General features: G+C 35.1%; 3 protein-coding genes across 11 annotated transcripts; all 3 read left to right on the top strand.

Annotated features, from left to right (window-relative positions):
• Positions 1-433: 433 nt before the first annotated feature.
• On the top strand, positions 434-2,620 carry LOC103953871 (codeine O-demethylase-like). The gene is made up of 3 exons (XM_009365672.3): positions 434-896; positions 1,161-1,415; positions 1,831-2,620. Exons 1-3 carry the CDS (start codon positions 663-665, stop codon positions 2,392-2,394), a joined length of 1,053 nt encoding a protein of 350 aa, XP_009363947.2. The 5' UTR covers positions 434-662; the 3' UTR covers positions 2,395-2,620.
• A 2,756-nt stretch (positions 2,621-5,376) lies between these two features.
• LOC103953870 (codeine O-demethylase) lies at positions 5,377-9,578 on the top strand. Of its 9 annotated transcripts, none has more exons than XM_048567365.1 (6): positions 5,377-5,744; positions 5,893-5,940; positions 6,867-6,953; positions 7,709-7,957; positions 8,246-8,496; positions 8,873-9,578. In XM_048567365.1, exons 3-6 carry the CDS (start codon positions 6,903-6,905, stop codon positions 9,438-9,440), a joined length of 1,119 nt encoding a protein of 372 aa, XP_048423322.1. In that variant the 5' UTR covers positions 5,377-5,744; positions 5,893-5,940; positions 6,867-6,902; the 3' UTR covers positions 9,441-9,578. The 9 variants fall into 9 exon arrangements, with proteins under 9 accessions (XP_048423322.1, XP_048423323.1, XP_048423321.1 ...); XM_048567366.1 differs by having other exon boundaries at positions 6,790-6,953; XM_048567364.1 differs by having other exon boundaries at positions 6,024-6,953.
• A 4,529-nt stretch (positions 9,579-14,107) lies between these two features.
• On the top strand, positions 14,108-15,984 carry LOC103953868 (codeine O-demethylase). The gene is made up of 3 exons (XM_009365669.3): positions 14,108-14,400; positions 14,685-14,935; positions 15,244-15,984. Exons 1-3 carry the CDS (start codon positions 14,167-14,169, stop codon positions 15,809-15,811), a joined length of 1,053 nt encoding a protein of 350 aa, XP_009363944.1. The 5' UTR covers positions 14,108-14,166; the 3' UTR covers positions 15,812-15,984.
• The last annotated feature ends 1,853 nt before the right edge of the window (positions 15,985-17,837 follow it).

Genomic DNA, 17,837 nt, shown 5'->3' with positions numbered 1-17,837 from the left:
TGCAATCAACACGAACTAAAAATTTTTGATTTAATAAATCATCTTGGAATTTGCTAATGCATAATACAATTGATAAAATCTCTTTTTTAATAGTACTATAGTTACTTTGATCCGGATTCCAAATTCCTGAATGGAAACGAACAATTTGTTCAGGAGATTCGGAAGAAGTTTTTTGTTTGAGGATGGTTTTTCATAAAATTTATTTGTTTGAAAAGGTTTGTTGGAAGATCTTTTGTTTTTATAAAATCTGGATTGATATTTAGAAAACCTGCTTGTTTGTTGGGCTTTTTTCTTTTTACTTGAAGGAGCTATTGGAGGTAAACCATATTGTTCACAAAACAATATTGTTCAGTAGTCGTGAAGAATTATATATATATATATATATATATATATCACCTAGTTGCTGGAATCCTTCGTCTTTCTTGCGCAAGTTGCTTTGAAATGATGATGTAAAAGTTTATCTGCACGAGCTTTGTTACAAGTAGATGGGACCAAACCCTATAAATTTGGAACATATAATTATTTAAGCTTATGGGTGTGTTTAATTTATGACCATGCATGATTAATTATTGTGGAAAATAAATTTTGAGTAAATTATTTGAGCTTGTGCTTATGTGTGTACGCACTCACAGATATATCGGTCACAGATTGACAGAGAGAAAATGGCCATGACCAATGTCCAAGAAATGTCTATGAATGGTGAGCAGCCACCTGCTGAATATATTGTTAAAGAATGTAGGTTTGGATCCATGGATTCTTCTCCACCATTGGCTGATGAAATCCCCATCATTGATATCAGTCTCTTCTCCCCATCATCTCCTCAATATTCTGAACAAGCAGAAAATCATGAGCTACAGAAACTCAGATCAGCACTCAGCTCGGCAGGATGCTTCCAGGTTTCTATTTTCTTTTTCTTGGTACTATTATACTATATGTTAAAATATATTTTATTGTCTTTGCATTCTCCATGTTCGGACTAGACTACATCTTATCCAATCTAATCCAATCCAATCCAAAAAAGAACATAATTTGATCCGATCTGATAATCTGATGTTTTTTCGTTGATGAAATCCGACGGATTATGGATAAACAAGTTCATATCTGATTAACTAAACTAATGGAATACAATATATATATTCATGATGGATTAATGAATTCAGGCAATAGGCCATGGGATTTCGGATTCACTTCTTGACAAGGTACGTGAAGCAGCAAAACAATTCTTTGCACTTCCAGTAGAAGAGAAGGAAAAATACCCCCGCGCAGTTCATGGCGGCGCCGAAGGATATCGGAACGATGTCGTAGTATCGGAAAAGCAAGTTCTTGACTGGTCCTATCGTCTCACTCTCAGGTTCTTCCCAGGAAACCAAAGAAGGCTTCATCTTTGGCCTCAAAATCCAAATGATTTTGGGTACGTCCGTACACTTTAGGGTTTGCATTACTATTGCCTGCCTTGAGGATTATATAGCTAGTCAACTATGGACACATCTTGCAGAGATTTTTCAGTATGTCACAAATACAGCTTGGCACATTAAGTGTAATTATACAATTAGTTTTAAATTTGAACAAATATTTTAAACCAATTATTTTATTGCACCTTGTGTAGCAAGCTATGTTCCCGGCATCTTAAAAAATTTCTCCACATCTTGATAATTGACAGAAAATCTGTAAATTAACGTTCAAATAAGAGAATATTATAATTTGTAGAAAGATGCTAAAGGGATATGGTATTCGTTGAAGCAAGTTGCAACTGTCACTTTGATATAATTGGACAAAATCCATAGATTAATATATAGCACATCTATGAATGTGTGTATAATTTGCAAAGAGATGCTACATGAATATGCAACGAAGGTAAAGTTGATGATAGGTATTGTGTTCAAGGCAATGGCAAAGTCGTTGAATTTGGAAGATAACAGCTTTGCAAAGCAGCTGTTTGGAGACCAATCTCTGATGCAAGCAAGGTTCAACTTCTATCCTCCGTGCTCGAGATCTGACCTCGTCCTCGGCGTCAAGCCTCACATGGATAGGTCCGGCGTGACATGTCTCTTGCAAGACAAGGATGTGGAAGGCCTTCAAGTATTGATAGATGAAAAATGGGTTAGAGTCCCCATTCTTCCTCATGCTATCGTTCTTAATCTCGGTGATCAGATGCAGATCATGAGTAATGGGATTTACAAGAGCGCCATGCACAGAGTGGTGACAAATGCAGAGAGGATGAGGTTATCTGTTGTTTTGTTCAATGAACCCGATCCTGAAACCGAGATTGGTCCGGTCGAGGACTTGATCGACGAGACAAGGCCGAGGTTGTACAAGAGTGTCATGAATTATGCTTCTATCAACTCCGAAAGCTATTATAGAGGGGAAATTGCACTCGAAACAGTCAGAATCTAATTTATTCTACTCACTAGCTATCTTTTCCTGTTTTAAGTAACCTAATATATTTTGTACTATATAGTATATTCTACTTAGTAGATGTAAGTGGTCTAATATCTTAGTGTATAGAATGTTGAGTTTATATCCATGCGTCTCAAGTTTGAAACTCCACATCTCCAAAGTTATTGTAATACTTTCAAATCTCCCCTTCCTTCCCTTAATGATATTAAAATTAAAAAATATATATATATTCTACCTAGTGGATTGGTTATGAGGAACATTATTAATTTACTTTATTAGTTATCTTGTTTTTGTAGTAGTTCTATCCGTTACTCTATCAATTTACCAATTTACTGATGATATGATGTGAAAATATGTAGTAATTATCTTGTTTATGATGATAGGACTTCGATTCGATAGATTCCTGCGTGTGGAAATTTGTTTAGATTTTTTGTCAATCGAAGGAGAAAATTTTGAGAAAGAAAATTGTCGCTCTGGCCCGTCTTTTAGACATCTTTGGGAGGCAGGGAGTGGACAACATACACGCTTCCCTTTGCACTTCCAGTGGAAGAAAAGTAGAAATACTCCCGAACAATTGACGGTGTCTTCGAGGGATCCGGTAATGATGTCATAATCTCCGACAAACAATTTCTTGACTGTTCCTACCGTCTCATCCTCAAGGTCTTTCCACAAGATCAAAGGAAGCTTCATCTTTGGCCACAAATTCCAAATGATTTTGGGTCTGTACCTACTTTTTGGGTAGCTTAATTAAATACTATTCTCTTTTCCGAACGTTAATGTCTTGTCTTTCGTCTTGATGCTAATTCCGGTCAGCCGGCTCCCTTGATCGGGAGTCTATTTTCTTCACCATCATTGAAACCGTCATTGATTGATGAGAATAGCTTCCAGTTAAGTGATTTTCTTTTCTTTTTAGGCATATTTGTCGATTCTTCCCTTTTCTGAACTTGTATGGAGTTGTTAATTTTCCTCATGAACTTTAATTTTAGTTTATTACCCTCTTGAACTTTTATAATTACCCAGTCTCCCCCTTGAACTTTAATTTTAGCCGATTACCCCCCTTGAACTTTTATAAATAGCAAATTTCCCTCGTGGCTTTAGATTTTTTAAAAAATGTCATCCATCTTGATCATGGAAATAACACACGTCAACTGTATGAAGGCAAATTAAGGGATGGAAATTTGGATGGATGAAAAGTTGAATGAAATTTTTTAAAATCTAAAGCCAAGGAGATAATTGGCTATTTATAAAAGTTCTGGGGGGTAATCGCCTAAAAGTAAAGTTCAATAGGGAAATAGGTAGTTCTATACAAGTTTAGGGGGCAAATGAACAAATACCACTTCTTTTTATGATAAAAATCATACCATTGAAGATATATAAATATAAATTGATACATTTTAATAGAATTGATAATAATATCAATGTACCAATCAACTCTGTTTACAAAGTCAAATGTACAAAAATTAAAAATAAACGTACCAAAATTGAAAACCAATGTACCACTATTGGAAATAAATGAACCGATCAAATAAACGTATCGAAATTGGAAATCGATAATAGTCTATGCATACTATGTTGCTATCAATATTGGAAATAAACATACCGATCAAATAGGCGTACCAAAATCAGAAATTAACAATGGTCTATACATAATACGTTACACCTAATAATGGTAGTGGGTGGTTCTTGTTTGGAGAAAAAAGGGGTGGCAGTGGACAATACATGTGTTTTTTGTAGTTCCTCTCCGGAGTCGGCACTACAAATGTTATGTTCTTGTCCATTTGCACGTGCTGTTTATTCCTCTTCCAACATGAATCTCGGCTCTAGACCAGCAGCACATACCGCCTTTTGTGACTGGTTTTCCTAGTGTGCAGCTTCCCTCCTCCCAGGTCAGTTTAGCCTCTATATGATGCTTGTTCACTCTATTTGGAGGGTGAGAAACTCTCTTTTTATGGGAAAGCAAACATAAAAACCCTGCCGTGGTGAGTTTTATGACTAGCCATCATCTGAACGAATTCCAGAAAGCCAAACCTGGTTCTCAAACTAAACCTCTACATTTATCCAGCTCGATGGTCCCCTCCGCCCCCGAGATGGATCAAAATCAATGTTGATGGTTCTTTCCGTGCTGCCACGGATACTGGGGGTGTCGGTGTGGTTTTTCGTGACGAAGCCGGTAACCATGCTGGAGGTTTCGCCCGTAAAATATCACACGTGACAAACCCCAAGATGATTGAGATTTTAGCTACTCGGGATGGTTTTTGTTGGGCATTAAATCAGCATTGGCAGCAGATATTATTGGAGAGTGATGCCTTACAAATAGTTCAAGCAACTGGAAGTCTGAAGGAGGGGATCCTCGGCCTCTGATTTGTTGATTGAGGACATTAAAGTATGAGGGGCTTTGTTTCCTCTCGAGTATATCATATCCGTAGATCTGTCAATGTCGCGGCACATCGTATGGTCAAGTTAGCTTTAATTTTTAATTTCAATTTTTGAGGTTCGAACATTCAAATTTATTGTCGGATATCCTCCTTAAAAATTGTATGTCTTCTTTCTAGTTATAAATAAAATCACCATTGTTTCTTTTTCAAAAAAAATAAAAATAATGGCAGTGAGTCAACAAGAAAATGTACCCAATGTAAAAGAAGAGAAAAAGTTAAATTTATTGACCATAAAAATGAGTGTTATTTAAAATTCGTGGTGTAAATTAAAAAAATAATATTTGCTTTTGGAGGAATAAAAAGACGGAATAAGGAAACAAACAGAGATAATTTTGAATTAAAAAGGAGATAATGCTGTTGACTAAATTAATTAACTAATATCCCGGAAAAGGAAACAAAAATCCTATATACTAAAACCCAGTTTTCGCCCCCGGTTTTTGGTTTCTTTGCCTTAGCTCTTTTCTCTTTCCTGCAGTGAAAAGTCGATTTTGCCCATTTGATCCACGCGTCCGTCATCCTTGATATGTCCCCTTTGTTCGCAAGTTTTCTTTTCGGTTTAACCCTCTGCTTCTGCTGCTCTCTCCTTCTTGCTGTCATCTTTGCCTTGTTCTCGCTGCTTCTGTACGATTGTTTGTTGTTCTTAAATATCCTGATTTGAGGAGCGTTTCCCGTATTTTTAGACCTAGGGTTGTGGGTGGTTTCTCCTACACCATAAAATTGGTTTCCGAGATATGTAGACTTGCCATCGGGGGTCGAACATTTCGGGATTCTTGCGTTTGTTTCCGTTTGGGATTGACGAATTTTGGCCGGATCCGTTTCCTGTTTTCTTCTCTGCTTGAGAGGCGGCTGCCTTTCGGTCGTTGAGCGTCGGCTGTCTTTAGATCGTTGGGAAATAAATTTAATACAACCGAGGTATGTTTTATAAGTGCCGTCTTTCAGTTTTTGTTATGTATTTTTGTTGAATTGGATGAAGCTCTAATATTTTGTTTTGGATTAGTTGTGGTCCTCTGTTAGGATTTTCTTGGCTAAGAGGGTATTTTACGTTTTCGTTGCTCGGTAGGTCGATCACAGATTTGCGAACAGCTCCGGTGGTCCTGTTATTTTTTTGGTATGTTTTTTCTCCTTTGGTTTTTTCCCGCTTTGAGCGATCTTTCATGAATGTTGAATTAAAATGTGTTTATTGTTTTTCAGGAGAGATTAGAAAAGTGATTCGAATTTGGGAAACTTTAATGTTGGTTAAAATTTGTTTATAATTTTTGGGAAGGAATGAGAGGACCTGCTGAAGAATGTGTTGTGATTAGTTTTTATTCATATTTTTAACAAATTGGGCATGAATAATGAATTGGCAGGTTAACTGTGTGTGTTTATTATTTGAATCGGTACTGTTTGTCTTTCTATGGTTCTAAAAATTTTGTACAGGTTGTTTGGCCATTATTTGTGCCTCTTGATTCTGTTGTGTTTGCCTAGGCTTCAACATAAAATATGTTTGGTTGGGAAAGTATTGGTGAGATAAAAGATTATCAACAGATTATCCAGGTTGTTTCTTCTAGTAAAACCTATAACTAAAAGGACAAATTTGAAAATAAAATATGGCATTTTGGTTTTAAAAAACAAAAGTTCCATATAAATAAAATAAAAACAAATATGGTGACATGACTTTTAGTCAAAGCGGCTTGATTAAAGTTTGAAAAGGAACAAATGTTTAATAAAAAGAAGGTAAAAGATGAGTGAGGGATTTTACTTATCTGGTACCCACCAACAAGCAGTTCACAAATAACGAGTTCGATACTAAATTTTACTTTTTTTGTCTCTTAATTTTTAAGTATGGTGAATTTGGTTCGTATGGTAGGTAAACTAGTTTTTGGTGGGTGATGCGGGTTAACTTAACTTTTTAATTACTATATGAATTTTTTAGGTTTACATACAACTACATTGATATTAATAAAAGGTGTTTTAGATGCACGTGTTTCCAAATTGGAATGAGTTCGGCAGCAGATTACGAAATCTTGATGATCTTCTCTATCTAATGAATAGGAAGTCTGCTTTGAAATCGTCCGTCTTGCACCCCCCATGGCGGCGCCGCCACGAGTATATGCTTCAACAGAAATCACCCTTCCATTTGTATTGCTTTACAACTCATAATATATTGCTTTACAACCTATAATCAGATTTATTTATTATTTTTTTTTTTGGTTTTGTTAATGCAAAAAAGATTTCAGTTAATACAATGATATGACTTATATATCATATCTTGATTGGCTTCTTTGCTTGCTTTTCTCGATCAAGCATTCATGTGCTTAGCAAAAAGGTAATAGCATTTGGGGGTGACAGTAATGAAATTTTCCGGGTAAGCCGTCACAGCTCTTGCTTACTGTCGGTATGTGATAGGGTCTGGTCAACTGCCCGGCCACCGCTTTACTTGTCAACATACTTGAATTTGGAAGAAGCCATATTTAAATATGGAGGCATGTCTGCTGTTTTCTGCGAATATGCGGAGATATTGATTATTTATATTATCATGAGCTTTCCGGTGGAAAATGTGATAAATAAAATATGCTAATGAAAGGGCTTAGTTGCTGGAATCCTTCGTCTTTCTCGCGCAAGTTTCCTTAAAATAACGACGTAAAAGTTGATCTGCACGTGCTTTGTTATGAGTAGAGGGGACCAAACCATATAAATTTGGACAGATAATTATTTAAGCTTATGGGTGCGTTTAATTTATGACCAAGCATGATTACCGTGGAAAATAAATTTTGAGTAAATTATTTGAGCTTGTGTGTATTTGTGTACACACACACACACACACACACACAAACACACACACACATATATATATATATATATATTCCCCAGCAGTGGATTAATATCGGTCACAGATTGACAGAGAGAAAATGGCCATGACCAATGTCCAAGAAATGTCTATGAATGGTGAGCAGCCACCTGCTGAATATATTGTTAAAGAAAGTAGGTTTGGATCCATAGATTCTTCTCCACCATTGGCTGATGAAATCCCCATCATTGATATCAGTCTCTTCTCTCCATCATCTCCTCAATATTCTGAACAAGCAGAAAATCATGAGCTACAGAAACTCAGATCAGCACTCAGCTCGGCAGGATGCTTCCAGGTTTCCATTTTCTTTTTCTTGGTACTATTATACTATATGTTAAAGTATATTTTGTTGTCCTTGTATTCTCCATGTTACCATGTTAGGCATGTAAACGAATCGGACTAGAATACATCTTATCCAATCTAATCCAATCGAATCCAAAGAAGAACATAATTTGATTCGATCTGTTAATCTGATGTTTTTTCTTTGATGAAATTCGACGGATTATGGATAAACAAGTTAATATCTGATTAACTGAACTAATGGAATTCAATATTTATATTCATGATGGATTAATGAATTCAGGCAATAGGCCATGGGATTTCGGATTCACTTCTTGACAAGGTACGTGAAGCAGCAAAACAATTCTTTGCACTTCCAGTAGAAGAGAAGGAAAAATACTCCCGCGCGGTTCATGGTGGAGCCGAAGGATATGGGAACGATGTCGTAGTATCGGAAAAGCAAGTTCTTGACTGGTCCTATCGTCTCACTCTCAGGGTCTTCCCAGAAAACCAAAGAAGGCTTCATCTTTGGCCTCAAAATCCAAATGATTTTGGGTACGTCCGTACACTTTAAGGTTTGCATTACTATTGCCTGCCTTGAGGATTATATAGCTAGTCTCCCATATACAGCTCGATTCATCAAGTGTAATTATACAGTTAATTGGAAATTTGAAAATATTTAAACTAATTATGTTATTACACTTTGTGTAGCGGGCTATTTTCCCAACACCCTAAAAAATTTCTCCATATCTTTATAATTGATGAAAAATTCGTAAATTAACGTTCAAATAAAAGAATATTATAATTTGTAGAAAGATGCTAAAGGGATATGGTATTCGTTGAAGCAAGTTGCGAGTGTCACTTTGATATAATTTGACAAAATCTACAAATTAATATATAACATATCTAAGAATGTGTATATAATTTGCAGAGAGATGTTACATGAATATGCAACGAAGGTAAAGTTGATGATGGGTATTGTGTTCAAGGCAATGGCAAAGTCGTTGAATTTGGAAGATAACAGCTTTGCAAAGCAGCTGTTTGGAGACCAATCCCTGATGCAAGCAAGGTTCAACTTCTATCCTCCGTGCTCGAGATCTGAACTCGTCCTCGGTGTCAAGCCTCACACGGATAGGTCCGGCGTGACATGTCTCTTACAAGACAAGGATGTGGAAGGCCTTCAAGTTTTGATAGATGAAAAATGGGTTAGAGTCCCCATTGTTCCTCATGCTATCGTTCTTAATCTTGGTGATCAGATGCAGATCATGAGTAATGGTATTTACAAGAGCCCCATGCACAGGGTGGTGACAAATGGAGAGATTATGAGGCTATCAGTTGCTTTGTTCAATGAACCCGATCCTGAAACCGAGATTGGTCCGGTCGAGGACTTGATCGACGAGACAAGTGCGAGGTTGTACAAAAATGTCAAGAATTATGGTCGTATTAACTACGAATGCTATCAAAGAGGGGAAATTGCACTCGAAACAGTCAGATTCTAATATTTCTGCACACTAGCTATCTTAATTTTCCTGTTTTACGTGAATCTAATATGCTTATCTTTCGAAACAACAATTATTCCATGGACAAGGGATATTATCTGTTTTTTAAATCATGATATGGTGTTTACAATTATCCTACGTGAACCCTGTGAATTGGGTTAATTGTATTTTTTTAGTAGTTCTATCCGTTTATATGATGTGAAAATACGTGGCAATATCTTGTTTATGACAATAAGACTTCGATTCGATAGATTCTTGTGTGTGAAAAATTGTTTAAATTTTTCATTAATCAACGTAGAAAAGTTTGAGAAAGAAAAAAAAAATTAATCAAAAAAAACTTTGACTAATTCTTTTTAGATAATGTTAGGTAGACTATCTATTTAAACTATTTTATTTTGTAAATGGTATGATTATTGGATTATTTCTTTTTAATAGAAAGGGCATTTGGGATCTGCAAAAGGTGCAGTTGCACAAGGTAGGGGCTCGAATTTCTGAAGGCCCCAATTTTTTTTATCCTTCTATACATTACATATGAGTATAAATTTTCTAAAAAAAATGTTTTAACTGAAAAACAAAAAATCATCATCATATGATTTTAGCTATAGTACAATTGATTAAGTGGAGCATATACTTAATATATTAACTTTCTACATTTCTTTAGCAATAAAAACACTTGCGTTATTTTCTTCCACTTTCCTTTAACAATAAAAAAAAATTAACTTGTAATTACTTTCTTCCACAAACACAAGCGTATTTCCGTATCTCTCTTCCAGCCGTGCTCCACTTTTTCATGTATGAACCCTAAATCATGATGATTTCATGCAATTAGAATTATTCAGCAAGTAAGAGTAAGATGTTGATTTCAATCAAGTTTGAATATTGATTGTTGGATTCTGTATGAATGTATTTAAAAAAAAATCTTAAATAAGGAAGCCCTTTTCATTAAATTTGCACAGGTCATCCGAATGTCAGAGACGGTATACTTAAGTATTGATTAACATGTTTATTTTTTATTGATGACACATCACCTAGTTTGCAAATTTGGTCTAAAAAGTTGCTCTACCTTGCATTACTCATTATTTTTTTTTCTTTCTTGCGACAAAAACGATGGATGAATGATGAGATGATATAAATTAATTACCATGTCTCTCCCAAGGAAAATGCAATGAATTAAATATTCAAGGAAAGGGCCAATTAAGTTGCTATAGTTCTTGTGTATCTTGTGCAAGTAACCCAGAAAACAAAGAAGTAAAATTGCCACTAATGCGCTTTATTATGAGTAGAAGGGACCAAATTAATCAAATTAAATATATGGCACGGGTCGATTGCTACAATGATTACTGCTTTTTTCTTTAATCTATTATGCTCGGTTCAAATTCATTTTTCTGCCTAATGTAGCTTAGAGTAAAATATTGCATGAAAAAAAAAAAAAAAAAATTCAGCATGGCCCCTAATAAAACACAGGCCGGCATTCATCGACTTAAATATTGTAGGTCTCAGTACTGCATCAAACATTGAGTCATCAATCAGTCGAAAATACGATAGGGTTTGACTAGCCATCATCTGAACGAATTCCAGAAAGCCAAACTTGCTTCTCAACCTAAACCTCTACATTATCTGGCTCGATGGTCCCCTCATTCCCCAAGATGGATCAAAATTAATGTTGGTGGTTCTTTCTGTGCTGCCACGGATGCTGGGGTGTCGGTGTGGTTTTTCGTAATAAAGCCGGTAGCTATACTAGAGGTTTCGATCGTAAAATATCACACGTGACAAACCCCAAGATGATTGAGCTTTTAGCTGCTCGGGATGGTGTATGCTGGGCATTAAATCGGCATTGGCAGCAGGTATTATTGGAGAGTGATGCTTTACAAATAGTTCAAGCAATTGGAAGTCTGAAGGAGGAGATCCTCGGACTCTGATTTGTTGATTGAGGACATTAAAGTAAGGATGGGCTTTGTTTCCATCTCGAGTATATCATATCCGTAGATGCGTCAATGTCACAGCGTATGATCAAGTTAGCTTTAATTTCCAATTTTAATTTTTGTTGGTTTGAGGAATCTCCAGATTTATTGGCGGATATCCTCCTTAAAGATTGTATGCCTTCTTCCTAGTTATAAATAAAACCACTATGGTTTCTTTCCCATAAAAAAAAAAAAAAAAAACCGGTAGTGGGTGAACAAGAAAATGTACCCAAAGAAAAAGAAGAGAAGTTAATTTATTGACCAAAAATATGAAGAAAAAAATGAGTATTATTTAAAAATCGTGGTGTAAATTAAAAAAATAATATCTACTTTTGGAGGAATAAGGAAACAAACAGAGATAATTTTGAATTAAAAAGGAGATAATGTTGTTGACTAAACTAATTACCAATAATTCATAACTAATATCCCGGCAAAGGAAACAAAAATAAAACCTATAACTAAAAGGACAAATTTGAAAATAAATATAGACCTTTTTTATTGACACCCCACAATGTTATGAATACACCTCATTTTCTTTTATTTAGTTTGAATTTCCTTTTCTATCCTAATTTAAATTAAGATAAAAACAAACAAACAAAACCAGCACCACCTTCATCATCCTAAAGCCTACTCCTTTTCGACAACTCCCCACCATGGCACCTCCATTAACAAAATGATCTCAAGTATATCAAAACATATGCTGACTTACAATTAAACTAGCCAATAGTCTCATAGAAAGTCAATTCCTAGTTGACACATAAGGATTGCTTCTCTGCAAGTAGCATTTTTCAAAATTTTCACGGCCATCAAGTTGGTATCCCTAATTAGACTAATATTGACATTATAAAATTCAATTTTATGGTATTTCATATCCTACAAAATATTAGCGGAAGTGAGAATTCTAGAGAGGAAAGAACGGTAGGAAAGGGGGTGGTTATCATTGGCTAACACTGACGGAAAGATAGCAGAAGGGTGAGCGGTTCAGATAGGATGTTAGAAGGTTTTAATTTCTTAACTATTATAAAAAGGTGGTCTTTAACAATGAAAGGGCTAATATTGAAAATTTAAAGAATAAATTTGAAGTTGGGATGTATTCATAAAATTATGGGATGTTAATGAAAACACCCTAAATATATGGCATTTTGGTTTTAAAAAACAAAAGTTCCAGGATAAATAAAATAAAAACAAATATGTTGACATGGCCCTTAGTCAAAGCCCCTTGATTAAAGTTTGAAAAGGAACAAATGTTTAATAAAAAGAAGGTAAAAGATGAGTGAGGGATTTTACTCATCTCTTATTTTATATTGGTAAGTAGAAGTTTTTAAGTTTGGCTCTCACAATAGAGTGTTTGATATCAATCAGTTTATTGTGAGGAAGTTTTTTAATTTTTTATTTTATCTTTTTTATATAGGAGGACCACTGGTGATAAGTCACGGTTATCCATCCTTTTCAGGGGTCAGAAAGACTCACAGAGGCATTTCCTGGCCACAAGTCTAGCTTCTACACCAGTAACGAGTTTCGAACCCGAGACCTCCAGTTTTTAGTTTTAAGGAAGCCTTGTAATCTGTCTTATGTTACCCACGAACAAGTAGTTCACAAATAACGAGTTTGATACTAAATTTCACTTTTTGTCTCTTAATTTTCAAGTGTGGCAAATTTTGTTCGTATAGTAGGTAAACTAGATTTTGGTGGGTAATGCGGGTTAACTCAATTTTCTAATTACTATATGAATTTTCTAGGTTTACATACAACTACATTGATATTAGTAAAAGGTGTTTTAGATGCACGTGGTTCCAAGTTGGAATAAGTTCGGTAGCAGATCATGAAATCATGGTGATCTTCTCTATCTAATGAATAGGATGTCTGCTTTAAAATTGTTCGTCCTGCACCCACCCCTCGAGTATATGCTTCAACAGGAATCATACAAGGTAGATTGATACAACAAAAATCTTTGGTAAACTGCCAACCCGTAATCCAGCAGATAAAGTACATTACATAATTCGTTTTAGGGATTGACGACTTACCTCATTCAGTGACTTTGGCACTTGACATTTTTGAATGGATACTATCGTGGATTCATTAGAATTGTATATCATTAATATTCTTTTCTATCGTGGATCCATTTATATATACACTTTATATTGCTTTACAACTCATAATATATTGCTTTACAACCCATAATCAATTTTTTAATTTTTTATGCAAAAAAATTTCAATTGCTACAATGATATGACTATCATATCTTAATTAGCTTCCTTGCTGTGCTTATCAAAGAGGTAATAGCATTTGGGGTGACAATAAATTATTATTTTTCGTTAATTAATTATTTTAGTATTTAATATTCAGATTAAATTATTATTTTTTAAATGCATATAAATTTTTTTTTTTTTACCACGTGACACAAATTTGGCAGTCACTTCAGCACAAATGTGGATCCCATATTTGCCACATCATCACTTAATGGATTTTTTAACTTATGTATGAAATTAAAATAAAATGATAAGTATATGTATGAAATTGAAATGTTTTAAAAATGTTGTATAAGGTTGTAATTGATCCCAAACATGAAGAGGTAAAATGTAATATACCTTAAATTATTTGAGCTTGTGTGTATGTGTACACACACGCACGCACACATATATATATATGTGTGCGCGCGCGCGTGTGTGTTTGTCTATATACATCTATATATATATATATATATATATGTATGTATGTATTCCCCAGCAGTGGATTAATGTCGGTCACAGATTAACAGAGAGAAAATGGCCATGACCAATGTCCAAGAAATGTCTATGAATGGTGAGCAGCCACCTGCTGAATATATTGTTAAAGAAAGTAGGTTTGGATCCATAGATTCTTCTCCACCATTGGCTGATGAAATCCCCATCATTGATATCAGTCTCTTCTCCCCATCATCTCCTCAATATTCTGAACAAGCAGAAAATCATGAGCTACAGAAACTCAGATCAGCACTCAGCTCGGCAGGATGCTTCCAGGTCTCCATTTTCTTTTTCTTGGTACTATTATATATGTTAAAGTATATTTTGTTGTCTCTGTATTCTCTATGTTACCATGTTAGACATGTAAATGAATTGGACTGGACTACATCTTATCCAATCTAATCCAATTCAATCCAAAGAAGAACATAATTTGATCCGATCTGATAATCTGATGTTTTTCGTTGATGAAATTCGACGGATTATGGATAAACAAGTTCATATCTGATTAACTGAACTAATGGAATTCAATATTTATATTCATGATGGATTAATGAATTCAGGCAACAGGCCATGGGATTTCGGATTCACTTCTTGACAAAGTACGTGAAGCAGCAAAACAATTCTTTGCACTTCCGGTGGAAGAGAAGGAGAAATACTCCCGAACTATTGACGGCGGCTTCGAGGGATACGGTAATGATGTCATAGTCTCCGACAAACAAGTTCTCGACTGGTCCTATCGTCTTACCCTTAGGGTCTTTCCGCAAGATCAAAGAAAGCTTCATCTTTGGCCACAAATTCCAAATGATTTTGGGTACGTACCTATATTTTGGGTACTTTAATTAATACTATTCGCTTTTACAAACGTTAATGTCTAGTCTTTTGAGCCGGCCCCCTTGATCAGGAGTCTATCTTCTCCACCATCATTGAACTGTCACAGTTTTGTTGCTTAATTTTAGTTTATAAACATAACTCAAGAGTTAAGACCTCAAATGTTAGCCGTAGGGTTATTTCATCCGAAAAAATAGAATTCACGAATTAACGTTTGGGTAAGAGATTTGTGTATATGTATATAACATATTTAGTAAAGAATCATCACTATATAACGTGTATAATTTGTAGAGAGATGTTACATGAATATGCAACGAAGATAAAGTTGATGATGGGGTTAGTGTTTAAGGCAATGGCAAAGTCATTGAACTTGGAAGAGAAGAGCTTTGCAACGCAGCTGCTTGGAGATCAATCCCTGATGCAAGCAAGGTTCAACTTTTATCCACCGTGCTCGAGATCTGACCTGGTCCTCGGCGTCAAGCCTCACACGGATAGGTCCGGCGTGACATGTCTCTTGCAAGACAAGGATGTGGAAGGCCTTCAAGTTTTGATAGATGGAAAATGGGTTAGAGTCCCCATTGTTCCTCATGCTATTGTTCTTAATCTTGGTGATCAGATGCAGATCATGAGCAATGGGATTTACAAGAGCCCCATGCACAGGGTGGTGACAAATGGAGAGAGCATGAGGCTATCAGTTGCTTTGTTCAATGAGCCGGATCCCGAAACGGAAATTGGTCCGGTCGAGGACTTGATCGACGAGACAAGGCCGAGGTTGTACAAAAATGTCAAGAACTATGGTCGTATCAACTACGAATGCTATCAGAGAGGGGAAATCGCACTCGAAACCGTCAAAATCTAAGTATGTGCTTACTCTTCGAAACAACAATTCTTCTATGAACGTGACATCAGATATCAATAACATTGATAGTGATTTTAATAATAGTAAAATGTAGCAACATGTTATCAATACATTATCTTGTATTATTAATTTATTATTGTTATCATCATCAATGTATTTTCTTCTTAAATTAAGGTTAACAATAATAATGATGATAATTACGGATTCGTTAGGGGTTGATGTACCTCATCACTTTTTGTTTGATATATTACAATGAAAGAAATCGAGATCCTATCCGGATCTCTAAGTCTAAAGCTTAAGGATTTAGAGATCCAGGCCATTGAAGAGAGAATGAAGATCTGAACCTTTGGTTTATTTGAGGTGGATCATTGGAATAGATTAAAGAATAGACTAATAAAAGCCACATAATTTAAAATAAGTGGTTCAGATGTCCAAGTCTTTAAGCTTCGTATACAAAGATCCAAAGAGGACCTCAATTCCAATTAAAGGGATGACAACAACTTTATTTTTAAGCAGTTGGAGTGTTGCTGTGAACGAGTCTTCAGATGGCAAAAATCCAATTTCAGTGTCTGTGTGGGCTCACAAATGGGTTCCACGTAACTTACCAAAATTCCAATTGATCATCGCTGATGATCTCAACATTTTGGAATCGTATTAAAAAGACAATATTAAGTTGTGTTTATTTATATTCTTTGGATTGAATAAGCATCAGTATAGGTGTACAAAAATAATTTTCCGAGTCGAGATTTCCGTTGTTTTAAATATTGAGACGCCACCAGGACAGTCAAATATATCATCTACATTTCTAAACCTTCATAATTTTATATGCAAAGAGTTGAATACATCATTTGAATATTTAGTCAAATATATCACCTACATTTCTAAACCAGCATAATTTTATATGCAAAAAGTTGAATACGTCGACCATTATCTGGAGATGATAAATACTTAAACAGGATAAAGCTCTTTCTTTTGTTTTCTTCCAAATTGATGTGCTTTCAAAGAAGTGAAAGCCATGAACGCGGATCTTTAAGTTGCAGCTCAAATTACAAAACCTTGCTAAGATGGAGTTATTAGGATCTAAAACTGTCCAAGAGGTACTCATCCAAGGGGAATAGGTGCCACATAAATATATCCGTAAAGTTGAAGATGGCAAAAATCCAATTTCAGTGTCTTCGTGGGGTGACAAATGGGTTCCACGTAACTCAACAAAATTCCAAATTGATCATCATTGATGATCTCATCAATTTTGGAATCGTATTAAAAAGACAAAGAGTTCTGCAACCTTTTCTCATCTTGTTTAATCTGTTTTAGTGAAAGTTAATCATCATAAAATGCCACTTTAGCTTGTATTGTTTTGAAAGGGATCAGCACTGGTAGAGAATTACCTATAACTATTACCCCCGTAACCTTATCGTGTGTTATTGACACAAGATATCACAGTGATATTAAAAAGTGTAGATAAATTTTCCGCATCCCCATTTTGGGGTCTGATACCTGTATTTACAAATGCAATAGATTTTTATACACCTATTTTCTGTCTCTATTAACTTCGATTTATTTATTTTCTTCCGATTGAATGAGCACAAGCACAGGTGTATAAAATCATCTCCCTCTAGAGAACTCGAGATTTCCATTGTTTTGAATATCTAGACGCCACCAAACAGTCAAATATATCACCTACATTTCTGGAAAGGGATCCTCATTATCCCTTCCATCAAATCTATCAAGGCCATAAATTTGGGCATTTGAAATTTGATCAAACGGTTAAAGTTATTATAACTTTTAAAGTGAACTCCTGTTTGTAGTCATTTGATCAAATTTCAAAAGCCTAGCTTTGTGACCTTGGTGGATTTGGTGGAAAATATCCAGAGAGGATCCATTTCTTACATTTCTAAACTTGCATAATTTTATAGGGAAACTAATGAAAATGACTTGAAAACTTTGAGTTTTAATAATAAAGACAAAATAAAAGGTAAAGTAAATATTATCAGGTTTGATTTTTTAATGTAAAAATACGATTTTT

This window comes from the organism of the source record quoted next, unplaced genomic scaffold, assembly GCF_019419815.1.
Source record: "Pyrus x bretschneideri cultivar Hongxiangsu unplaced genomic scaffold, Pyrus_bretschneideri_v1 Contig44, whole genome shotgun sequence".
Classification (NCBI taxonomy): domain Eukaryota; kingdom Viridiplantae; phylum Streptophyta; class Magnoliopsida; order Rosales; family Rosaceae; genus Pyrus; species Pyrus x bretschneideri.
This window is presented reverse-complemented; position numbering and strand designations above follow the sequence as displayed.